We start from the raw sequence: 23,019 nt of genomic DNA on the forward strand, positions 1-23,019 counted from the left end.
CAAATGGATAAACGTATACAACTGGATTTCATTCAGATTATAATACTATAAATATATTGTTTAAAGTAAGCTACATGCAGCAAAACAAAGCAATGCCACCGCTTTGAAGAAAAACACTGAAGCCTTTTGTGAATTACGGCTACAGCTCGTTCATAACATCTCAATAACTCTATTTGATGGCCAGCCAAAAGGCAATATATAGACTGCTATCTTCTTGATGAGAATATGGTAGCCTAGATTAGAATATTGAATGACACAATATATAAATAATCGGATCTTCAGCAAAACAGTATAACGTAAATGTTGCAGCATTGTATTAGTTGTGTTGTGTGCTCATTACAGGCAGTATCAGAGTCATGAAGGGGCTGCAGCTTTGCCACTGAATAACAGGCTCTCCTGTACACAGCCAGCTGCAATCGCTAATCAATACGCCCGTGATCCTGCCGGTTCATGTCCAGGTGGAACAAATAGACTCTGGACCCTGGAGAGAAGAGGAAAAACAAGAGTGTAAGTATAGTGGATAAAGAAAAATCTAAACTTTTTCTTATGCTCCTTTTAATTTAAATAAAAAAATTAAAGTATGTGAATATGCACGAACAAAGATTAATGCAGAGTGGAGAGCTGTAGAGATAGAGATAAAGACAGACAGACAGACAGACAGACAGACAGACACACAGACAGACTGACAGACAGACAGACAGGCAGACAGACAGACAGACAGACAGACAGACAGACAGACAGACAGACAGACAGACAGACAGGGAGAAAGACAGACAGACAGACAGACAGACAGACAGACAGACAGACAGACAGACAGACAGACAGACAGACAGACAGACAGACAGACAGACAGACAGACAGACAGACAGGTAGCTATATAGATTTAGTAGGTGACACACCAAGTCAACACTACCCCCACACACAATTTCTTAAAAGCACATTGAGGGTCTTGAAAAGCACCTCATGTACGAATTTGGCAATTCATTATTATTCTTCTTCTTCTTCTTATTATTATTATTATTATTATTATTATTATTATTATTATTATTATTATTATTATATTATTATTATTATAGATAGACCAACATTTAGAAAGATATACAGAAAAACAAACACGCGCACACGCAAAAACACACACAGTACACACACACACACACACACACACACACACACACACACACACACACACACACATGCAAGCAGGCACAAACACAAACATGCAAGCAGGCACAAACACACCCGCACACACACACACACACACACACACACACACACACACACACACACACACACACACACACACACACACACACACACACACACACACACACACACACACACACACACACACACACACACACACACGAGCGCTACTATTTCACAGTCAAGATATTAATATATATTGCTATAATATTCATCTCTGGCTTCTCCCTCCAAATTTCACATTGCCCAGTTCTCTGGCTCAACAACTTCTGCTATCGGTATGTATACAATGTTTACAAATATGATTATGACACTTTAATGAACGACTTGCTATTAATGCAGGCTACAGGCAGCGACTGCGTCGGAAGAGGGTTAACAGCGCTCACATCAATGCAATACATGTGGTTTCCTTCCTCATGGTCTTTGGTTGCCGAATGTCATAATGCTGCATTAAGAAAGTTTGTTGAACACATAACCAAAGAGTCTTCCTCTATATTATATCTGTATTTGCAGCCACACGGATGACGACCCACGAATCGCGCATGTCGGCTTCCGTCCCCTATACCTCGGTGCGGAAGTGTTTCCCCCGAGCTGCCACTGTTTGTGTCGTTGCTTCACTTGCACTTTTCTGCTGTTTATGTATATCCTGCAGGGACTTGTCAACTCTCAATAGGATCGTGTAGAGCGGTTTTACACGCGTGAATTATGCGAGCGGCTTGAAAAGAGAACTGGTGAGCAGCTAAAGAAAGACACAATGCTTGTGATCACTACTAACAGCTAGCATCCAATGGACTGGGCTAACCTAGGCATAGATCAGTGTGAATCCTTAGGTTAACACTCTAAAGGCTGCCCATCTTTATAGCGGACGTTCTTGTATGGTTTTCCATTGCTAGATACTTTGTGTCACCCTCTAAAGCTACGTTTCTCACGTTTGCATTCCGCGCCTCTCAGCAGAATAGTCTGCTAACACATTGAATAACTGTTATAGTTAACTGTCATCACCACTTGTTAACTCAACAGACAGGGGCTATTGGAGCATATAACTAAAATGATGTAGTATCGTAACGTTAAGTCGAATTTGTATTACCTTTCAGCGTGTCATTTATAATTAATTTAAAAACACTAATTTACACGATTAAGTAACATGAAACATGTACAACTCATATGCTCTGTCGCACCCCATTGTTTGTGGTGCGATATAGAAACAGACATTGAAGAGCTATAGTTAAAATATTGTATTCAAAGACACTTTCTGGTGAACTAGGATATTGAAATCACTTGCCAGTGGAGTTCTATGCAGAGTATGTAATGAGTAGCATCCTCTGTTGTTATTCATTTTATGACACGGTAAAGCAGCCACTTGTGACCTGCTGACACTGAATATGAGATTTTGCTCACATTGCTTAAAGATAAGAAAATCCTCTATCAATGCAAGCACTGCCAAAAGCTGTACAAACTGTATCCTCTTGTTAGGGAATCATTGTACTTTCTTTGTAAAAGTAAACCATGACCAATGCCTTCTTATGTCCCAACAGAGTCTCTTTGAGTCATCTATATGGGCCATCTTCTCTCTAAAAATGGTTACCGCCTGAAGAAAAGAACCACCAAGCAACATCACAGAAAGAAGAAGAAGAGGAATTGCTTCCTGCAGGGACCCTGCATGCTGTGCTTCATCATCCACGGCAACGGAAACAGCGTTGACGACGACAGCTACCACCTTGATACCGCCATCAACGGCAGCGGCGGACACTGTCTCGGCAACGGTGGTATCAGCGTCCCGTACGTCGGGGGGGTTGACATCAGCGCGGCTGCTGCCTCGAAGCTCGCTGGGCGCTACGCAGTACTAGCGTCCCCCGAGGACTGCGCCAAGTTCCTGTTGTCGCCCCGGGACCTGGCTATCTGGGAAGGCCAGGGGAGGTCTCTGCTGTCGACGGTCCCCGCCAAGCTGATCCCAGGGCCGGCCATCTTCCGGTCTGCAGGGGTGTCTGTGGCCGTGCCAATACCTACTGTTGGCAGCACCAGCCACTACACTGAGATGGTACGTCAGGGCTGTGGGCAACATGCTGAGTTGTTACCTGTATCATGATAACTGTAAAACCCCTATTGCTTTATTATTATTCCTTGATGATCTTACAACATTTAAACCTATTTTCTAATCATTTAGAAAGTAGGCAATGAATCACAGATCTTATCTGTGTGTGTGTGTGTGTGTGTGTGTGTGTGCGTGTGCGTGTGCCTGCGTGTGTGCGCGTGTCTCGCTGGTTTCCCCCTGGTGCAGGTGTGTAAGAGGAAGTGTTCAGAGGTGCAGAGGTGTTCCCCCTGTAAGCAGCCCCGCTGTGCCTTCCCCGGCCCAGACGGAGGGCTGGAGAACGGACTGGGAGTCTCGTCGGGGGGCGGGGAGGCCTCCTCGGACGCTGGAACGGGGCACTGCCACCTCCCCCACTGCCCACTCCCTTCCTCGCCCGCATGCTCCTCCACCTCTCCCCCGTCCTCTTCCTCCTCCTCACCACCCGATGGCTGCGTTGGGGTGGCACTCCATGGCGATTCATCCCAGAGCTCCGACTCTGCCTGCTGCCAACACCCTCACGAGGACAGCCACGTCAAGGCGCCAGATGCTGTGGAGGCGCTAAGGATCAACCATCTCCCCTCCTCCATCCTGCTCAAGGTCAGGGGTCGTCTCACCCAACAGGGTCATTCATATTTGTGTTTTGCAAAAAAACAACTGTAATTGGTAGCCAGCATCGGCAGATTATAGGCAGATTTCATGACTTAAAGCGATAGTGGAAGATTTGTATTAATTTCTGATTCTGAATTAATAAAAATAAACATATACTTTTTTACATATAGGTTTCCCTTTGTGTGTTTACATTCATCTGTTACATTCCAATAACTTAATATATTAAAGAATACATATTCCTAAACACCGCTTATTTTGCTTTCATGCCATCGTTACCCACACTGCCTTTCTTAGAGAATCAAAAATGTGAGATACCTCGAGATTTACACCCCTAGGGTTTAACCATTATGTAAGATAATGGCGTACGATAGTTTTAAATTTGTCTGTATATTTACTATTAAGCAGATACATTTATCTGTAGCGACTAACATTGAATCTGTGTGTAGATCGGACATTTCTGCTGGGAGTCAAACACAAACGGCCTGCCCTATTTGTATGCACATGTTCGTTTATCTTTGATGGCCTGTAATGTGTTCCACTAGGTGCTTGCCCACCTGACGGTGAAGGAACGCTGTCTTTGTGCCTCTCTGGTGTGTAAGTACTGGAGGGACCTCTGCCTAGACTTCCAGTTCTGGAAGCAAATTGACCTCAGTGGCCTGCAGCAGGTTAGTCCGCACCGAGAAGACACACAAAAACACCCATACTTGGACAGATTCACATGCATGAACGCACGCACACATGCACATAGATACTTGGTCACAGATACACACGCACACTCACACACAGATACATGCGCGCGTGCACACACACACACACACACATACATGTAGATACATGCACATATATAGACTCATGCAAATGCACACACACACACACACACACACACACACACACACACACACACACACACACACACACACATACATGTAGATACATGCACATATATAGACTCATGCAAATGCACACACACACACACACACACACACACACACACACACACACACACACACACACACACACACACACACACACACACACACACACACACACACACACACACACACACACACACACACACACACACACACTCCTCAACCTTTACCTTAGAAATCACAGCGACCTGAAGATTGCAAGTTAGTTGTGTCAATTCAGTAGGGACAACATGGTTACTTTATGCTAAAATGGTGAAATGGTGGGTCTCATCATGTATTGTTTTTTTGGTTGTTGTTTTATCGCTTTGTCTGGCACAATCTCACCATTCCCCGTTGTCATTCGTCGAAGGTGAATGACGACCTGCTAGTGAAGATAGCCTCTCGGAGGCAGAACGTGACCGAGATCAACATCTCGGACTGTCGGGGCGTCCAGGACCACGGGGTGTGCTCACTGGCGTCCCACTGCCCCGGCCTCCAGAAGTACACCGCCTATCGCTGCAAGCAGCTGGGAGACCTGTCCCTGTCCGCCCTGGCCTCACATTGCCCCCTGCTGGTGAAGGTGCATGTTGGCAACCAAGACAAACTTACCGACGACGCGCTGAAAAAGGTAGGTTTCGGTGGGCCAATTTGAAAACATGTACAGGTAGCATAAATATATAGTTGTTCATTCTACTACAGTGTGTAGGTCAAGCACAATTAAATATACAAATATGAAATGTGGTACAGTATTTTGCTTTTAGCTCCAGAGACCTGCAGTGCAATCGCCAGTCTCGCCAGTCCCATACTACTGTGTGGGGTCAGATCCGTATATCCTCATTATCCATTTGATAACAAGAGATGAGACAGAATTTCAAATAGGGACCATGTGAGCAAGCCCTGGATTAGAGTAGTTGGTGATTGAACTCTAATGAGACTCTTTTTGATGATTTGTTCAGCTGGGGGAGCATTGCAGTGAGCTGAAGGATGTGCACTTGGGCCAGTGTTACAGCATCACGGACGAGGGCGTGGTGGCTCTGGCCATGGGTTGCCCCAAGCTGCAGAGAATCTACATGCAAGAGAACAAACTGGTCAGTGTTGTTGTTTTTTTTATGGCTTTTTGCTGTTTGTGTTTTTCGGTGGATCAATTTAGATGATAGGTTATTCGTTTAAGTCGTTTATCAAGAACAAATGGTGGACGAAGTACTCAGACCACGTACTTGAGTAAAAGTTGAGATACCTAGTGAAAAATATTACTCCAGTAAAAGTGGAAGTACTCCCTTTAAACATCGACTTAACGTATAAGTACTTGGCTTCAAATGTACTTAAGTATCAAAAGTAAAAGTAATTTGGTGTAATGTAGTTCCAATGTCTTGCTATGTCCTTCATATAAGGTTAAAAAAAAAAACACTGACAACTCTCTAAATACAATGTTTTCTATTTGTGATATCTGATACTGATATCCTTTGCAAAATGCATTTCTTGCAGAAAATGCAGTGAGTGCTGTAGTGCAAAGTGAGGTAGAAAATATGATTTAGTAAAGCCACATAGATGTAAAGATATGTTAAATGGTGTGTGTGTGTGTGTGTGCGTGTGTGTGCAGGGACACAGCCACAGAAAATGTATGTTTGGTACATGAGCTGAAATAAAACAACCCTTAAAATAGTCATGCATAAAAATGATCCTACATTTATTTAGAACTTCAACTTGAAACAATCATACAAGAAGTTAAAGAACATCAACCTTACAGTCAACACCAGCTCGACTAAACATCATGAATCAAATCTCCTTACGACTGGCGCAGAGGTTTGAGTGACAGATCCGATGACCCTCCCTCGCCCCTAATTACTATTGGACAGGCAAGCATTGTTTTTAGCATTTAGCTTCTACTGGGAGTACACCTGGATTAGAGATGGGATTTATGGCTCTTTGAAGGGAGCCGGATCTTGAGGAGCCGTTCTTTTCAAAGAGCCGTTCAAAAGACTGGCTCATAAATTTATTTTTAAGAAGCTAACCTAGTGGTAACCCTTTTTATCTGGGAAATAATCACTGGGAGGAATGATAGGGTAAGATTTGGATCTGAATTACTCAGACTTAGACATCGGATATCTGAGTTTGATATATTTTAAATATTGATTGATTATAATTTGATTTAACGTGTGTGGACTAGATTTTAATGTCTGATCTGCATTCATTGTAAACATTCCACAAGGTGGTGCTATATCCCTCTGCTTTGACTCAGATCACTATTTTGGATCTTTGTATACAATGTGTCGAAGTGTAACTAAAGCTCTTTTCACTTGTTCATCATGTATCACCTTTTTAATTGTAGCACAATAAAAACTAAGCAGACAATGAACAATGAACTTCCATGCAAAAATATAATCAACAAAAAATATATTAAAATAGAAAAACTTTTACAGAACAAGTTTCTTTCAAGTATAACACTGCGGAGGACTCCTGAACTGTCCTTTGTAACATTAGTGCAAATCTGAGTAAACAATATTTTTAGAAAGAGATGCTGCTGCGCTTTCTTTGGCTAATAGTTGCAGTACTCTGCCTCTCCACCGCGGACGCACTCAGGTGAAACAAAAGCGTGTTCCCGCTTCTGACTGACATGTGAAATTTGCATATCAACATTCCACCACGAGTGCACGTTCGCAATGGTTAGATGTGTCTATGGTCACTCATGCATGTCGTGGAAAGGAATGACAAGTTTTTGGAATGTAGTAGAGCAAAAAATGTAAGATTTTCCCCTACGAAATGTAGTTGAGTAAAAGTATAAAGTCTCACAAAATAATGACACTCAATTAAAGTACAGATACGATAAAAGGTAACTTAAGTACAGTAACGAATCACTTGTACTTCGTTAGATAAATCACTTGTAATTCGTACTTCCTTATAGGAGTTTAAGCAGTGGCAGAATTCCCCTCCAAAATGAAACTCATAGTTGTTAGGTTAGAAGATTGTGTCAAAGTGCAACAGTGCAAAAATATAATGGGTAAAAAAGGATTCCTGCTCAACACATTTAGAGTCTTTGGGACTTTGCATTGGCTGAATGTAACAACATTACTTCTTATCCTCATCAAAGTCTTCCTGGCCTCTTGCTGAGAACCACAATGTTTTATTTTATATTCCTTAATCCAGCCCTAAATTCATTGTATGATGGGTCTTCAGTTGTACCATATCCTTAAAAATCCCCAGCAGATGTCACTGTTTACTCTGAAAACTGTAACATGAGATAAAGATTTTGTCCCAACACACAAAGTTTCTTCAAAATGCATTCCCCTTTTCTGCTCAATCCATAAGTGATGACAGTGCTTTAAGAAAAGTTAACAATAGCTGAGTCTTTAAACCCCCTATTCATCAACCAAGAAGTCTATGAAATTAGCCATTAGGGTATTTTTGCTGATGGAGCAGCAACAGTATTCATTTCAGTCACTTTGCCTCCCTTTCTTCAGGATGGAGAGATTTGAGTTGAGTGTGTTTCGGGGGGAGGGGGCGGGGACTGTTATGTCTAGCTGCTTTCCCGTGGGAATTTAGAAAACCCCAGCATAAAACCTCTAATCCCCTCATTGCTTCTGACACATTAAGACAAAGTGGTGCTTTTCAAATACAGTCTATGTATTTGATTAAATATTTGACTGTGGTCATGGTTTTTGCTTTTTATTTTGAAGGATCGCTCTGTTTCGTAGTCTCTCTCTCCACTCTCTTTGTAAAACCTCAAATATGCATGAGATTTAGAATAGAGTTTATTTTAATTGTGTTTATGTTCCTTATGTATGACATGGGGTAACAAACTGTAATTGTAACTCCTCCCAAATACAGAGTGCTTCTACTGTACAGCTAAAACCTCTACATAATTGCATCCAAATTCTAATTTCAGTCTGCATTGACAGTGGCTCCCCAATAATAAAGTTGCGGTTAAAGAAAATGAAAAAGGATCATAATTTATACCATGTTTATTTGACGGAGGATGCGTTTATGATAGAGGAGTCATTGAGAGTGAAATCCTGCGTACCTCATTCCTTTCTCAGTTTCTCCCCCCCCAGGCCAAGTTTCCCCATTCCCCATACGTTGTCTGCTTGCATGTGGTCTTCTGTGGAGCTGCGGCCCTGTCCCTTGTCTCTCCCAATCAATGACAGAAGGCTGAAGGAGGCCTCAGCCTCCATCTTCATCCTCTTCCTTCTCCTCCTCCAAGCCCACTTCTAAAGTTGAACGACTATAAAGCACCCTGTTTATTAAAAAAGTGCCTCTCCTAGCTCTATTTCCCTATCTCTCACCCCTTTTCTCTTTCTTAAATTATCACACACACGCACACGCACACACACACACACACTCCCATACTTGCAATCCTGCTGCAGCGGTCGGCAACTCTTCATGCCGGAAGGCTAGCTTTGGTTTTAAGACCTTGACTAGGTCTGTTACTGGTTAACAGTTTGCCATGGAAGGCAGCTTCTTTTTGAAGTACGCTTTATTCAACTTCATTCAATTGATTCTGCGGGGCGGTCATGTACCGCTCCTAATTGTGGTTGTGATGAACTACCGTGCTAATCAGAGATGGTTGTTTGTTGTGGTCGAAGGGGAGCTGAAGGGATGTATGCATTCCATTAACGCCAGACAATGTGCCGTTATTTCCTTCTACATTTTAGACCCTGTGGGCGTTTTTGCTCAGACGTTCACCATGACCAGAGGCAGGCTTGTTGATCTACAACTCATAACCCTCCCTAGTGGGGAAACATAGGCTTCACAAACTTCGTAGTTTCAGAGGTTTCGACCGTGAGGTCGGAGACAAAAAATTAAAACTTTTAATACAGCCGATTCGCAACAGCTCTGAAGGTTTCGCCTGTGGCGACGCTCTCATAATGATGTTTTTATAAAAATGTGTAATGTTTGCGAATATGTGTGTCTTGTGAGTGTGTATGTGTGCCTGTGTGTGTGTGTTTGGTTGGACCTTTAGTGTTTGTGTGTGTTGCATGGGAGCGCAGCAGCCCGAGGTGAAGCTTCTTCTTCATGTGCTTGGTGTGAAAGACAGTCAAGTGCCTCTGTGCCCTGCCTCCCCCTGACGTCTCCCCCTGCATTCTTTATTGCCATTCATCCCGTATTTATGCCCGAATTACGATATTTCACCAGGTGCCTTTCAAGCCATGTTTTCATCTCCAGCCCATTCATATTCTTTTCCCCTCCCGGTACCTCCACGGGGCAAAACCACTGCGCCGAGGAATACCGAAATACTCTCTCTCTCTCTCTCTCTTTCTTTCCCTCCCGGCCGCCCGCTCCCTCTCTGTTCAGCGTGCTGCGGGGTCAGAGGCAGCCATCAGAGCGCAGCCAACGCCTTTGTTTATCTTTTTTCGTTTTTTTTTCACACTTGTCGTGGACCTGATCATCTAAGTGCTCGCCGCATTGTCTCCCCATGTGCATCAACTTTCAATGAATCGCCGAGATGTGCAGTCAGACAGACTCAGAACTTTTCCGTCTGATTCTGTGTTTTTTCTTTTTTGTCCCTCCTAGAGCAAGTGAACCCATTGTTTGAGATGGTATTCGAACACTATGTGCTTTAATATAAATCACTTTTGGGCAGAGAGTTTTTGGAAAGAGGGGGGCGTGATATCCCCGTAATTGTGACCCACGCAAACTTGTCGATACTTTTTAGTACAGTCTGTATACATTTTGAACAGCCACACACCATAGCGTTATACCAAAGGTGTCCGGGAAGCCTAACCCTCACTGGGGCGCGGACATTAAAAACATTGCTGCACAGACGGAGCTTCACCATCGACACACACCATAGTGTTATACTATGTGTCCAGGAATCCTAACCCTCAGATGCGGGTATTAAATAAATGCTTCTGAGACCATCCACACACACCGTGGCGTTCAAAAAGTGTTTGAAAGGCTCAAGTTTCTCGCGTACAGCGCAGTCCACCTCTGCCCTGACAGTTCCACAAGTCCACACAAACCACGCCGCTGGTCGTGATTTCAGAGTGCCTCAGAAAAGGCAAGTCACGAAAAGAACGCCACCTATATTGGCAGCAGAGTGCAACGATCACCTAGTGTTCTGGGGAGGATGGCAAAAACATTTGATTTTACCCCTTTTTTCTCTAAATTGGGGACATATTTCAACAACAGTGATAAAATGGCATAGATTACTGAATTGACGATCATGTAAGACAAATTACCACATAAAAAAATAATAATTGGGTTTTGGGTTCACTGTCTCTTTATGCAGATTTTTTTCGTAATATTTAAAAAAGGAATCTACTTCATGGAGAAATAGAAGAATGTAGTTTGATTACATTTTTGATTGTACTGCATTTTAAGGAGATTACTGTCTCCCCTGAATTGGCCCGTATGCGTTTGTTAGGCAAGCTCCGGCCTTATTTAACGTTTTAATTCTGGAGACGATGGGCGAGAGTGTGGAGATGAACGATGACCTTGTATAGATTACCACCTGCCCTCAATTTAACTCTAATCAAGGCTACGCATGTAAAACCACAACTCGGCTTTCCCTCTTTATTTTGCTTCATATCTCTCCTAATATGTGGGGCATGTAGAACGGAAAGGTGGTGTTTGCGTGAGCTGAAATGAGGGTGGAGGAAAACGGAGGAGTCGTGGGCCGACGTCAAGGCCAACCAAGTTTATTTGCTCAACGGTTGGTAAAATGCCCTCTCCCCCCTCCCCCCTCTCTCTCCCTCTCGCCCGCTGTCTCTAACTCTTTCTTTCTCTCTCTCTTCCTCTCACCCCCAACACTCTGTCTTCCTCCCTCCCTTTCTCCCTCTGTCTCTCTCCTCTCTCCCTCAGTCTCTTCCTCCCCCCCCCCCCCCCCACTGGGTCTGATTGGATGTAAAAGACTCCTCAGATCCTGCGGAGTGTAATCTGAAATTGAAATGTATATTGACGTGAGCAGATCTAATTAGCCGGATTAAAGCGGGAGCCCCGCAGGAGGCAGCGGTGATGGTTGATGCTAGTCGGTTTTTATAAAGTCGACGGCAGTTATCGGCAACGCACGGACGCACAGGCGGGTTACGGGTATACACGCTCGCTGGAGTCACATGGGAAAGGTTGAGTTGAATAGCAGCCAGATGCATTCTGGGGACTGGAAACTTCTGGAGGGGTTGTGCACGCTGACTATGATTTTCTATGAATAGAAACACACACACACACACACACACACACACACACACACACACACACACACACACACACACACACACACACACACACACACACACACACACACACACACACACACACACACACACACCAGTAGTTACATGTAGTTAAGTAGACCGTATTGAGTGGGTTGGTTCTGTTCTGATGTTGAATGGCATATGTTTATTTTGTCCGTCTCGCTGCCATTCCCACCGAATAATAACATCTTTCGAGGGAGATTCAATAGACTTCATTGCCTCAAGAGATTCAGGGCACACTGTCTCGCTCTCACCATCTCTCTCTCTCTCCATCTCCTCTTCCTTCTTTATCCCAACACTTTCTTTCCTCCCCTGTGTGTCTCTCTCTCTCTATCTCTCTCGCTCTCCCTCACTCTTGCTTATTCACCCATTCTCCCTTAGCACTCCTGTCCCTCTCTCTCACTCTCCATCTCTCTCTTGCCCACTCCCTCTCCCACTCCCATCGGCCCTTGTCTAGAAGGTAACCATAGGTTAGACCTTGATGTATATTATTTAGCGTTGGGCAACTCCACACCATCCATCTCGGTTGTCAGCCGTCTCCCTGTCAGGGAACTGCCACTCACTCGCTCTAGATTACACCGTGTTCTCCGCCCTTGTTCTCCCGTTAGACCCCCCCCCCCTCCACACCCTACGTCCTTATTCCTGCTCATTATTACTCCCCCCTTTCTGCTTGTATACCGTTTGATCGATCTTGGTCTTTGATGTTGATAAGCACCTTGTTGTTGTTGTTGTCATGTTAAGTGTTTCCTTCTTTCTTTCTTCTTACAGTTGAGTGTGTTCCTTAAGGAGGCTTTACCTGTTTTGTGTGCTGTTATCTGATTCCCCTGCATTGATCGGCTTCAACAAAAAGCCTGTGTGCGTGCGGGTGCATGTGTGCATGCGTGTGCTTGTGTGGGCACACATTTCTGTGGGCACGCATTTCTGTGTGCACATGCTGTGCGTGGGTCAGAGAGGCCAGTCTGTCTCTGACTGAGGACTAATGCGATGCATTAATGAGCGCTGCCATTACTTGGACTGCAGAGAATGGCGGTGTCAATATGTTTTCCCTTCCCTGTCTCCAAAGGAACACAAGCACCTTTTTAAAAGTAAAGGAGCCAAAACATCTCTGCAAAACGTCCCACTGTGGATAGATGGGCTAGTTCGTGTTGTCTCTCAAATTCTTCGTAACATTACCTTCCCGGTGCCAACTCAACACAAGGTCTCCTTAAGCCACGACGACAATCGATCATTGTACATTGCTCAGAATATACGGGAGAAGCTTTGTTGACTTTTTCATTCATGTATCGCAACACAGTGCAATATAAACCAGACAACACCGCAGTTCTATGAAAATAAGAAAACCCTGGCCTGCACCGTATGAGTCAAAAACGTTCAGCATGACGCGGCAGCCTTCAGAGGGCGCTAGAAACCGCTGAAGGACTCATTGACTTCAATAAAGAAGGCCCATGCATACACGCATCTTAGTGTGTTTCAGACTGTGCCACGGCCTCAGCCATGTGCTCTTTGTTAATCCCCAGTATGTATGGGCAGCGAGGGGCTGGGGAGACTCGTAAAAGCGGGGCTCTGCTTCCACTGTCGTCTGGGGTTTCCTTTCCGCCCGCGGCGGCTGTATCGGAATTACCGTCAGCGGCATAAGTGGTAGCAGTAGCTGTAAAAGTATGTAGTAAAAAGGAGCTTATTAGTGTGAAAGTACTTTTCACGTTCGGATGTTTGGATTTAGTAGATTTCCCTGGTGGTGCGTTTAAATTTCACTCGGGCCTACAGAAAGTTTAGAGACAAAGGGTGCTGATGAACAGCGTGGTTTTAACACAGACCTGGGATTCAAGTTTAGTCTTGCATCAGCGCTCCTGCTTTTACTGATTGCTTATGTATTAATTATTTATGGTTGAATAAAGAACCTGAAATAACCAGTGCTTTGGGCCTTTGCTTATTAATTAATATAGGAGGTCTAAGGTGTATTTATTCATGAAAGGACGCAATGCTGTTCTTCACCTGCAGAGGGTGATGTTAGACCAGTCAATGATTTCAGTTGTGGCTGGATGCTTACTTCAGTGCAGTTTCTTGCTTCTCCCACTGACCCACAGATTACAAAAAATTAGTAATTGTGCGACGAACATTCATTATTTATAGAGATTTAGATGTTGATGATCAATATCCAACACAATTTATTTTTATTTTTAATAATTTAAATCCCACTGAGTGACGTATCTGCCCACGCAAATGGACAGACTCAAGAATGAATATAAAATACCGGTACACTGTTGACATGATTGTGCTTCAAATCGACCTAACCCCAGCTAGAGATATGGGTGACCTTTGGGAAGCGTTCAAGCCTCAAAGTCTTGATGAAGCAGTGTTGTAACAAGGGATGCTAATGTCTCTATGACACATTAGCATTCTTTGGCAGATACTGGAAGGACGTGAGTTCTCGGTCACTGAGCACTTTGATTGAGCATGTCTGGTCGGGCCCCCGCTTCTACAAGTTGAAGGAGTATTCCTCTATTTATTCAGCCGTCTTGTGTTCTACACAGTGCGATTAGACCTCGTCAATACGGAAATGGGCTGATGTACTCAATCAGATCGTCCCGGCTACTTCAGCCTTTGGCCGCTGTTCTCTTTCCATCCAGACCGTTGTTTAAGGAATCTGTTGGTTCGGCAGCAGACCCCAGCGGGAACACCTGACACGCTGGGGCACATTGATTCATGGCCCATTCATACACTCCCCTTAAACATTGACTGGGCTTACTAATTTACCCCCCTCACCCGCTCCCTCTCGCTCTGTGTGTCTCTCTCTCTGTCCCTCTCTCTGTCTTTGTCTCCGTTTCTCACGTTAGCTCTCTCACTAGCTGTCTTATCTGTCTGTCTGTCTGTCTGTCTGTCTCTCATTCTTTGTGTCGGTCTCTCTCTTACGTTCTTGTTCTACCTTTCTTGCGCTCACTCTCTCTCTCTTTGTTTCTCTCTCTTGCTCTTTGCAGACACAAAGACACGCAACAACAGGCACAATTCATGGCTTTACCTTTTTGTTTCAGATGGATAGAAATCACATCATCATCTAAAGTAGTGGTTCACAGGCAGGAGTAGTCCTCTTCTTAGAGGCCCACTCAGGCCATTCTGTGTGTGTGTGTGTGGGCTCCATACTAAATATCATGTTCAGGGCTGACGGGAGGCTTTTCAGGCAAAGAGCAGTTCAGCGCAGGACAGAGGCGCAGATCGAACGAGGAGTTGAGCCGGAGTGATAGTCTACCTGGCTGTCGGCGTGACTTTATTTCTTCACTCCTTATTTTCTCTACCCCATCTCTCTGCAACTCCCCCGGTTGCTCTTATCCTGCCCCGTACAAGCTTCACAAACTCACATGCACATGCGGTTTTATATCCATCTCCCTGCCTTATCTCTGTGGTCTTATTCTGATGGAGGGGCTAAAGTGAGTCCAATCCCTGACTTCATTACGAGTGACAGACAGACAGGTCGGACAAAGGGTTGTGGTGCGGTTTGACTTGGCCTGGCTTGGCTCAGTTGTGGAGTCGCAGCCATCTGTACACATCCACATGCGCTCACTGGTACTCGTCGTTTGTGTTTGTCGTGTTCTTGCCCAGTCTCTTTACAGTGATGGCGTTTCCAAGCGCCATCATTCATGTTGAATATCCTTTCCCATTTCACACCACCACCCACACCTCCGTCTCCAGCTACCTCCCTTTTCCTCCACCTCATTCTTAATGCATTTGGGCCCCGCACTTGCGGCCGTACGCCGGTTCAATACCGGGGGTAATGAATGTGTTTAATAAGCGCGCTGGGTCGATGGGCTTAATGAAGGTGTGACAGAGGATGGGGGGCCGGCAGAACGCGGGCGGTAACGAGGCGCTAATGAGACGCCCGGGTTAACGGGGTCACGCCACAATCGGGATTCCCTCACCTGTTCTCTGTGTGTGTCTTGTTGTGTTCCTGTCCCCCACGTGCCTCCTCTGTCCTTGTGCTACGTTGCTGGTTTATTTATATCTCTTGTCCCTCTCTGCCTGCTACATGCAGGCAGAGAGGGATGAGAGATATAAATACTCGTATTCCCGGTTATTTCCCTCTTATTTCCTCCCGACTATATCGCACTCTCTGTCTTATACCATATATGATATCTCTAATCTCTGATGGCCCTGATGGAATGTGTTGCATATGGGTCGGGGAAACTCACAGGGGTCTTAACCCAGCTCTGTTCATGAACTGCTGCTCTTTGTCAGACTGCTAGATATTCGTCTTTTCCCTCGCTCGGTACCATTCCTGTGTTTTTCCCCCTCCCAGCATGCCAGCATATCTCACTCTTTCCTACCCTCGCGGTGGCCTGTGTCTTTTCAAGGACACTGTGACCGAAGGAGCCACGCAGCATACGCTGTAGCCTGCCAGGCTTCTCTCCTGAACCCTCATTGCTCTCTCCTCAACAGAGCTGGATGCCGGGAACCACACTATAGTCTCAGCTGCACACTGGCAGTGGCAGCCTCCGGGTTTAGTCTTTTTTCAGCGCAACATTTGCTTGCCAGCATCTCTCAGCACGTCATTTAGATCGAGTTTCTACATCGAACTTGGATGTTATTTTCCCAATTTATGCCATGAGATCTCTCTCTGTGTCAATGAGCACTTTGGCATCCCGGCCGGCAGCCAACGGGGAAGGCCATGGTCGCGGTGTGTGTGGGGTCACTTCCTGGGTTTGGTGGTCATCGCTGCCTTTGTGTGCACTCAGGCACGATGCTGTGAATGTCGAACGAGGGCTGAGGAGTTGTTGGCTCGTCCTATGATCAAATCAGAGGGCATCAGGACAATGTCTCTCTCTCTCCCTCCCTCCCATGGAAACAATTCTGTTTGTACCTAAGACGGAGAAAACAGAAAAACAGAGCTGTCATGAGAGACGCTCGCCAATTTTCCGTTTGATCTTCCCGTACTACAAAATACATTGATTATACCAGTGATGTCATTTGTCATCGTTATGCTGTATCCAATACATGTGTTACATGCTTCACATGTATTGGGTCGTTGTCGTGCAGGGCTTTGCCGTGCGTCACGCGACTCGTATGTTTCTCCGAAAGGCAAAGCCGTAACCGTCCTCTGCCCCTGACCTCCTCCGCTGTGTCCTCCATTACGCCATCTCACCGCCGCGGAAGCGTCTCTTCCTGAACTTCGCATTTCCTCGCAGTGGCGTCGGGAAGTGCAACGGCGTTATAAGATATAGCGTGGAGACAAGCAATCGATTGATGGTGCACTCAGCCTGCCTAATTAACAGCTATGTAGAAGAGGAAAGCATCAGGAAGCACTAGGGGGGGTGGCAGGGCCGGAGGGGGGCCGGGATCCGGGGGGGGGGCGATGACGACCCCAGTTAACCCGCGGGACCGGTCTGAATGTCTTCCCTCCTGTGTTGCCCAACCCCCCCCCCCCCCGATGGTCAACGTTTCTTGGGCAGGTCGTTGCGCTCTCACCATATCTCCGGGAGTTCAGCTGTTGGGCGTAATTAGAACATGGAGAAGAGTACTCTTTCCCGCCCTGAATAATAGCTGTGTGCTTTTATTTATTATTCTTTTTTTCGGGTCGTCATTCAAGGACATGCCGGCTGGTTTTATTGTCCCTTGTCCGAATGCGACCGCCCTCGTAAGACACCCGCAACACACGCTTTCTGGCCCTGCTAAATGAGCTCTCTCAATTAAAAGTGAATTTGGTCTGAGTGAGAGAGCTCTAGAGGGCACAGACGGGAGAGAAGGCAGCGCTGAAGGGCTGGCTGGCTGGCTGGCTGGCTTGGCTGTATTATGCATTGTGTATTTTGGGGCATGGGGAGTGAATTATGTGTGCGTTGTTGAGTGAAAGCAGCTGATTTGCATTTAGATAAATCCCGGTGGATAGATGGTTGTCATTGAGATGCAGGGGGCTGCATCCAGTGCCCCCTCCAATCAGACCTGTGTGTGTGTGTGTGTGTGTGTGTGTCTGCCCTATTACCTGCAGCATTTGCCCTACTTTTCTAGACTGCAGTGAAGAGATGGACTTATGAGCCATGTTTGTGTGCTTGCATACCAACTACTTTCTATTTTTAAACTTGAACGTTAATCTTGTGTATGTTTTAGATGTCAGCCAATAGATTACCTGAGATGTACAGCTGATACTAAATTTAGCTTTTATACTTCCGTCATGCGTGAATATTCGTCTTAATTAATTGGATGTAACCTCTCGTTCAGGATTTTTTGTGCAGAGGTGAAATGTTAATGCTTAGTTTTTTGTAATTCTATCGATGTAGCCTGTGGCAAAACTGGGCAACTAATTATCAATGAATGTCATTCACCCATTCATGATGTACTAATGGTGGTGTCAACAATGCGAGGCAACAACTTGGTCTCGTGGAACAAAAAGTTGAGGATCGGAGCAGCAGTGATGAAGTAGCCAGATGCCCTACTGTGATCACGAGTTTGACTTGATGTGGCTAAGGGATTTAGTTTGTTCTTTTTGTTATTAATAGCAGATGCTGTTATCCATCGGGACTGATGGTGGGTTCAGATGCCCGTCTGGAGGCTGCTGAATGGGACATTTTCATAGTGATCTGGGACGTAGTCAGCGGACCCAGTGGGGGGTCAAACCAAGTACCTTTCAACACCCTAACCACCACCCCAATGTCCTGGGTGGTAAGTGTCCTGCCATCACCTGCCAGGCCATTTTTCCACAATGGCATTATCATCTATGACAGGGACCTCAACTTAGGTCTTCGTTTCATTTGCTTGAGCTGAATGTTATTAGACAGTTTCCCCCCCAGTTGAGGGGAAAATGGGGCCTCTGCATGGTTCGAGTTCAACGGTGCACACAATACAAAGTTAGTTCAGAAAGACACCTCATTTGACAATGAACAAAATGTGAGCCCAAATAACCTTTATTTTGTCGACGCCGTCAACAACACACCTAAATGAATGTAATTGGCATCCTATTTGACACGGCGTCAGCGCAAAGTCCCCACACTGTCAACAGCGCAAAGTGTAACAGCCTGATGATGAATGGCTTGTTGTTGATGTCAGTGTTTGTGGCGGGGGTCCTTGGTGCACCCCCACCTGAGGCCTGCTGGATGGATCAGCAGCAGGAGGGGAGTGTGGCCGGGGGGGTGTTTGGTGCTGATTGACAGCCATGGCTGAACATGGGCAGAGGGGCGGCCGTGGCTGTAAATATGCCTCCTCCCTGACAGGTGAAGGTCGCCGCCGTGGGTGGGTGGATGGGTGGGTGTGTCACTGTGTGTGTGTTCGGTACTAGGGACTAAAATCAGAGATTCACACTATTGCTCATTGTTTGCCCTGTAATGGAGCCTATGGTTGTACGTCAGGTAACATGGAGGAATCTGTGACAAATCAATGAAAAGAAAGGATTTAACTTCTTATTTATTACTTCTTATTACTATTGAAAAGCAACCATAGCGTGCACCCTTTGGATCAATTCTACAAATAAATCCTACCTCTCTATTATTCAAGAATCGTACTATCCACGCCACCCAGCTAGGCTACGACATGCTAGCTCACGTCACACAGTCACAAAGCCAGTTAGCGTGGACAGAACGCTGTGGTTGAGTTGTGTTTGACTTCTGAAAGTCTCCCACCTACCAACTGGGTGGTGCTTAATCTTACACATTGCGACTTTTAAAATAGCAAGTAGCCCGCAGTTAAAGAAGTAAATTTTTCGTAAGGTTTATCGGGACAGTATTCATGGCACAAAGCGAAGGCGTCTATTGGAAAACAAACGGTTCCTTGTCCGTGCTCTGGACGGATGCAGACTGGGCGGTATTAAGGGAAACCTATCGCTGTATGACCTCTGTACAGCGCGCCGGCCCGCCATCGATATCTCCACCATCTTCCTCTGTTAATCCTTCCCTCCTCCTAGTTATCTGTTCAGGTATCCCCATGTCTGCCGGAGCCATGCCAGAATAGGGTGCGATTACTGGGGCTTGAACACACACACGCACGCAGGCAGACACGCCGACACGCACACAGAAACACACACAGAAACCGACACACAAGCTGTACTGTACCTGATTCTCAGTGGCTTCCTCACAGTCATCGTGAGAATATCCGTCTGCTTTCAGAGAAGAGGGGGGACGGTGTGTTCTAGAAAGAAGAGGGCAGATGTCTTGGATGGAGGGATGAGGTGGGGGGGGGGCTTACTGGGGGGGGGGGGGTGTAACTTTGGAGAATTAGGTTATAGAGATCGAAGGGAGGAGGTCAGGGAAGAAGATAAAAAAAAAAGGAAAAGGCAGACAGGCAGAGAGCTGTTCATCCCTACTGGTCTTGTTATCCTGTCAGTGTGACACAAGTATTATTGGAGAGGAAACTAGATGCCTCTGGAGAGACTGGAGACGCACACATACACAGTGCATGCCACACAGACTCTCATGCACATTGAGCAAGGGGCTAGGCCACACACACACACACACACACACACACACACACACACACACACACACACACACACACACACACACACACACACACACACACACACACACACACACACACACACACACACACACACACACCCCTACCTTGAGCCTTATGGAAATGTCAATGGTTAAAAAGAAAAAACCCAACTTCTATATTTAAAATTCCCTTTTGAAACCTGTTGGCCTGCGGCCATGAAGACAGTTAGAGTAAACCCTTTGAGAGCCATTAACATAGAATTCACATAAAAAGCATTAACATATATATATTTTTAAACTGGAATATAGGGTTTGAACACAACGACAGAGGTAACCTAATCTGTGAGGGCGATCCTAGACACCGAGCTCGTCCGAGAGAGAGAGAGAGAGAGAGAGAGAGAGAGAGAGAGAGCGCGCACGCACTTAAGTTCATAAGCCGTCTTTCCATAGGCCTTTTCCCGTTAGTCATACCAACGGTTCCTAATACGTTTCTGTTATGAATGGCCAGGTTTAGGATTTATCCAGGTATTTACCCAGCGGAGGTGGTTACTGCTGAACGGTTACACTAATGACTACTGATCACAGGTACACCTGTTAAATACTTTTCCACGGGTCATTTTTCCATGATCCATTTTGAAAGTTCCATATATGAAGAATGTCTAATGCTATGCTCCTCAAGATAAAACATCCTTCAACCGTCTTTGTGTTTAAAAACGATGTGACGCCTGTGCAGAAGGCCTCTCTCCAGGCCGTCTGCTGATGTCTGCATGTGAGAGCAGAGCAGTGTGAGGGGCTTGCTGATTTGGGGGAATTTCGGGGAACTGCTTGAGAAAGCATTAAAACAGTGGCGGAGAGAGCGAGCTAAAGTGAGAGAGCGAGTGAGAGAGTGAGATCCTTCTCCCCATCTCACTCTTTAATTGTATCTTTCTGCACGTTTGTTAATACTCACGACCGTGTGAAACTAATATGTTTTGTAATTGGAGTCGCTTAAGCCCGACTCCTCTTTGCCATCTGCTGGTTCACCGTCTCGGGGCTGGCGCGGTGATAACCGGGGCGGCGGCGGGATCCCCGCCAGCACAACGAACAAAGCACCGCGTGCCGGGGAGAGCCGCGTATGCAGCCTTCGAGATAAGAGGAGAAGAGTCTCGCATGGAGGGCTACCTTCATGGTTCTGTATAGGTCCTAGTATTAGGGGTTGTGGGGGTCCCTGGCGTTTGAATGCAGACAATGGATGGATCACAGGAGCACGGCTTCTTACAGGTCCACCATGAGTCTCTCTTTCCGCTGCGTCCCCTCGCTCATTTCTCTCTGCTCCTCCTTCTGCATCTCCGTAATAAAGCAGAGTATTTATTCCCCCCCCCCCCCCCCCCTCTATTGTCTCTTGCGTGTCTTAAAGGGATCCGGGGACCAAACTGATATTAGACTCCACGTGAGTGTTTCTGTGTGTCTTTCTCTGTTTGCGTGTGTGTGTGTGTGTGTGTATGTGTGTGTGCGTGCACACACGCACGCACACATACACGTATATGACTTCCTATTATCTCTCTCTCTCCTTCTCCCTCTCTATCTCGCTTACTCTCGCCCTTCGCCACATGCTCATCTCATCCCCCATCCCTGACGTACCGTTGCGTGCTCGCGCGCGCTAACACGTGGCGGTTGCGAGTTGCTGATTCGGCGCTGTGGGGACTCGTAGCGGCGCGGGCCTACTGGCGGGGGCTGATTGAGCTGTGCTGAGCCTAGGTAGAAAAGTTCGGCTAGCACGCTATTACCTGCCAGGCGCCAATGGAGTTTATTAGCATCGCAGAACCACTCTGGCAGAACTCAGCACAGCCAAGCAAATAATTTTATGACTCTGGTCCACAAGAGGCCTCAGTGCTAAAAAGGTTTGTCTCATTTTGTGTCAACCAGACTTGGGTCGTGCTTTAAAGAGTGTGCCCACCGATCTAGTAGGATTTAAACCGAGCTGTGTGTCAAATATGAGGTATGCAGGAATCAAACGAACACTGTTGGCATAGATAGAATAACTAAAACATTATACCGTTTTTTTTGGTAGTTAGTCAAATTTGATCGTTTTTTTGTCGGGAAATTGGATATCAATCAATGAGACGTCATGCTTAAATCGCTTGCGTGAACTTTACGACTAGCGATTATCAAACCCAAAATTATTCATTCCGAGTACTGAATTAGTCATTTGATTTGACAATCATTAGTCATAAAGTTCAGGCGAGCAATTGAAGCACGACGTGCAATTTCCCCTTTTTCACAGACAAAAGACGAGTTTATCCCCGGCGGTTTTACAATGAATGGGGGAACCAGACTACCTGGGAAATAAATGAGCTTAAGGTTGACTGGAAGGGCTTTAACTGGGAGTGGGTGTTAAAGCTGTGCATGTGCGCGCGTGTGTTTTTGCTTCAGGCAGCGGGGGCAGAGATTCCCCCGGACTCAGGCTCCTCACAGCCATGGGACGGGGTATGACAGTTGGCACGGCGAAGATGATTTATGACCGGCCGAGAGAGTCAGAGATGGATGAGGAGAAATAAGTTTGATCCAAGTTTTCTTTCGAACTCTGGAATAAAAAGGTGCCCGCTTTCGGTCCCTGATGAGGGCCGACTGGGCCCCTGTCTTCCCATGTCGTA

At 45.9% G+C, this 23,019-nt stretch overlaps 1 protein-coding gene across 1 annotated transcript in view; it reads left to right on the forward strand.

Annotated features, from left to right (window-relative positions):
* The first annotated feature begins 1,743 nt into the window (after positions 1-1,743).
* Positions 1,744-23,019, forward strand: part of fbxl17 (F-box and leucine-rich repeat protein 17) — a 179,933-nt gene continuing 158,657 nt past the window's right edge. The window contains exons 1-6 of the mRNA XM_056592270.1: positions 1,744-1,934; positions 2,739-3,241; positions 3,482-3,868; positions 4,423-4,545; positions 5,162-5,419; positions 5,748-5,879. Coding sequence (XP_056448245.1) covers positions 2,759-3,241; positions 3,482-3,868; positions 4,423-4,545; positions 5,162-5,419; positions 5,748-5,879 — 1,383 coding nt within the window. The 5' untranslated portion in view covers positions 1,744-1,934; positions 2,739-2,758. The remainder of the gene's footprint in view (positions 1,935-2,738; positions 3,242-3,481; positions 3,869-4,422; positions 4,546-5,161; positions 5,420-5,747; positions 5,880-23,019) is intronic.

The sequence above is a fragment of the Gadus chalcogrammus genome, chromosome 6, assembly GCF_026213295.1.
Source record: "Gadus chalcogrammus isolate NIFS_2021 chromosome 6, NIFS_Gcha_1.0, whole genome shotgun sequence".
In the NCBI taxonomy this organism is placed as follows: domain Eukaryota; kingdom Metazoa; phylum Chordata; class Actinopteri; order Gadiformes; family Gadidae; genus Gadus; species Gadus chalcogrammus.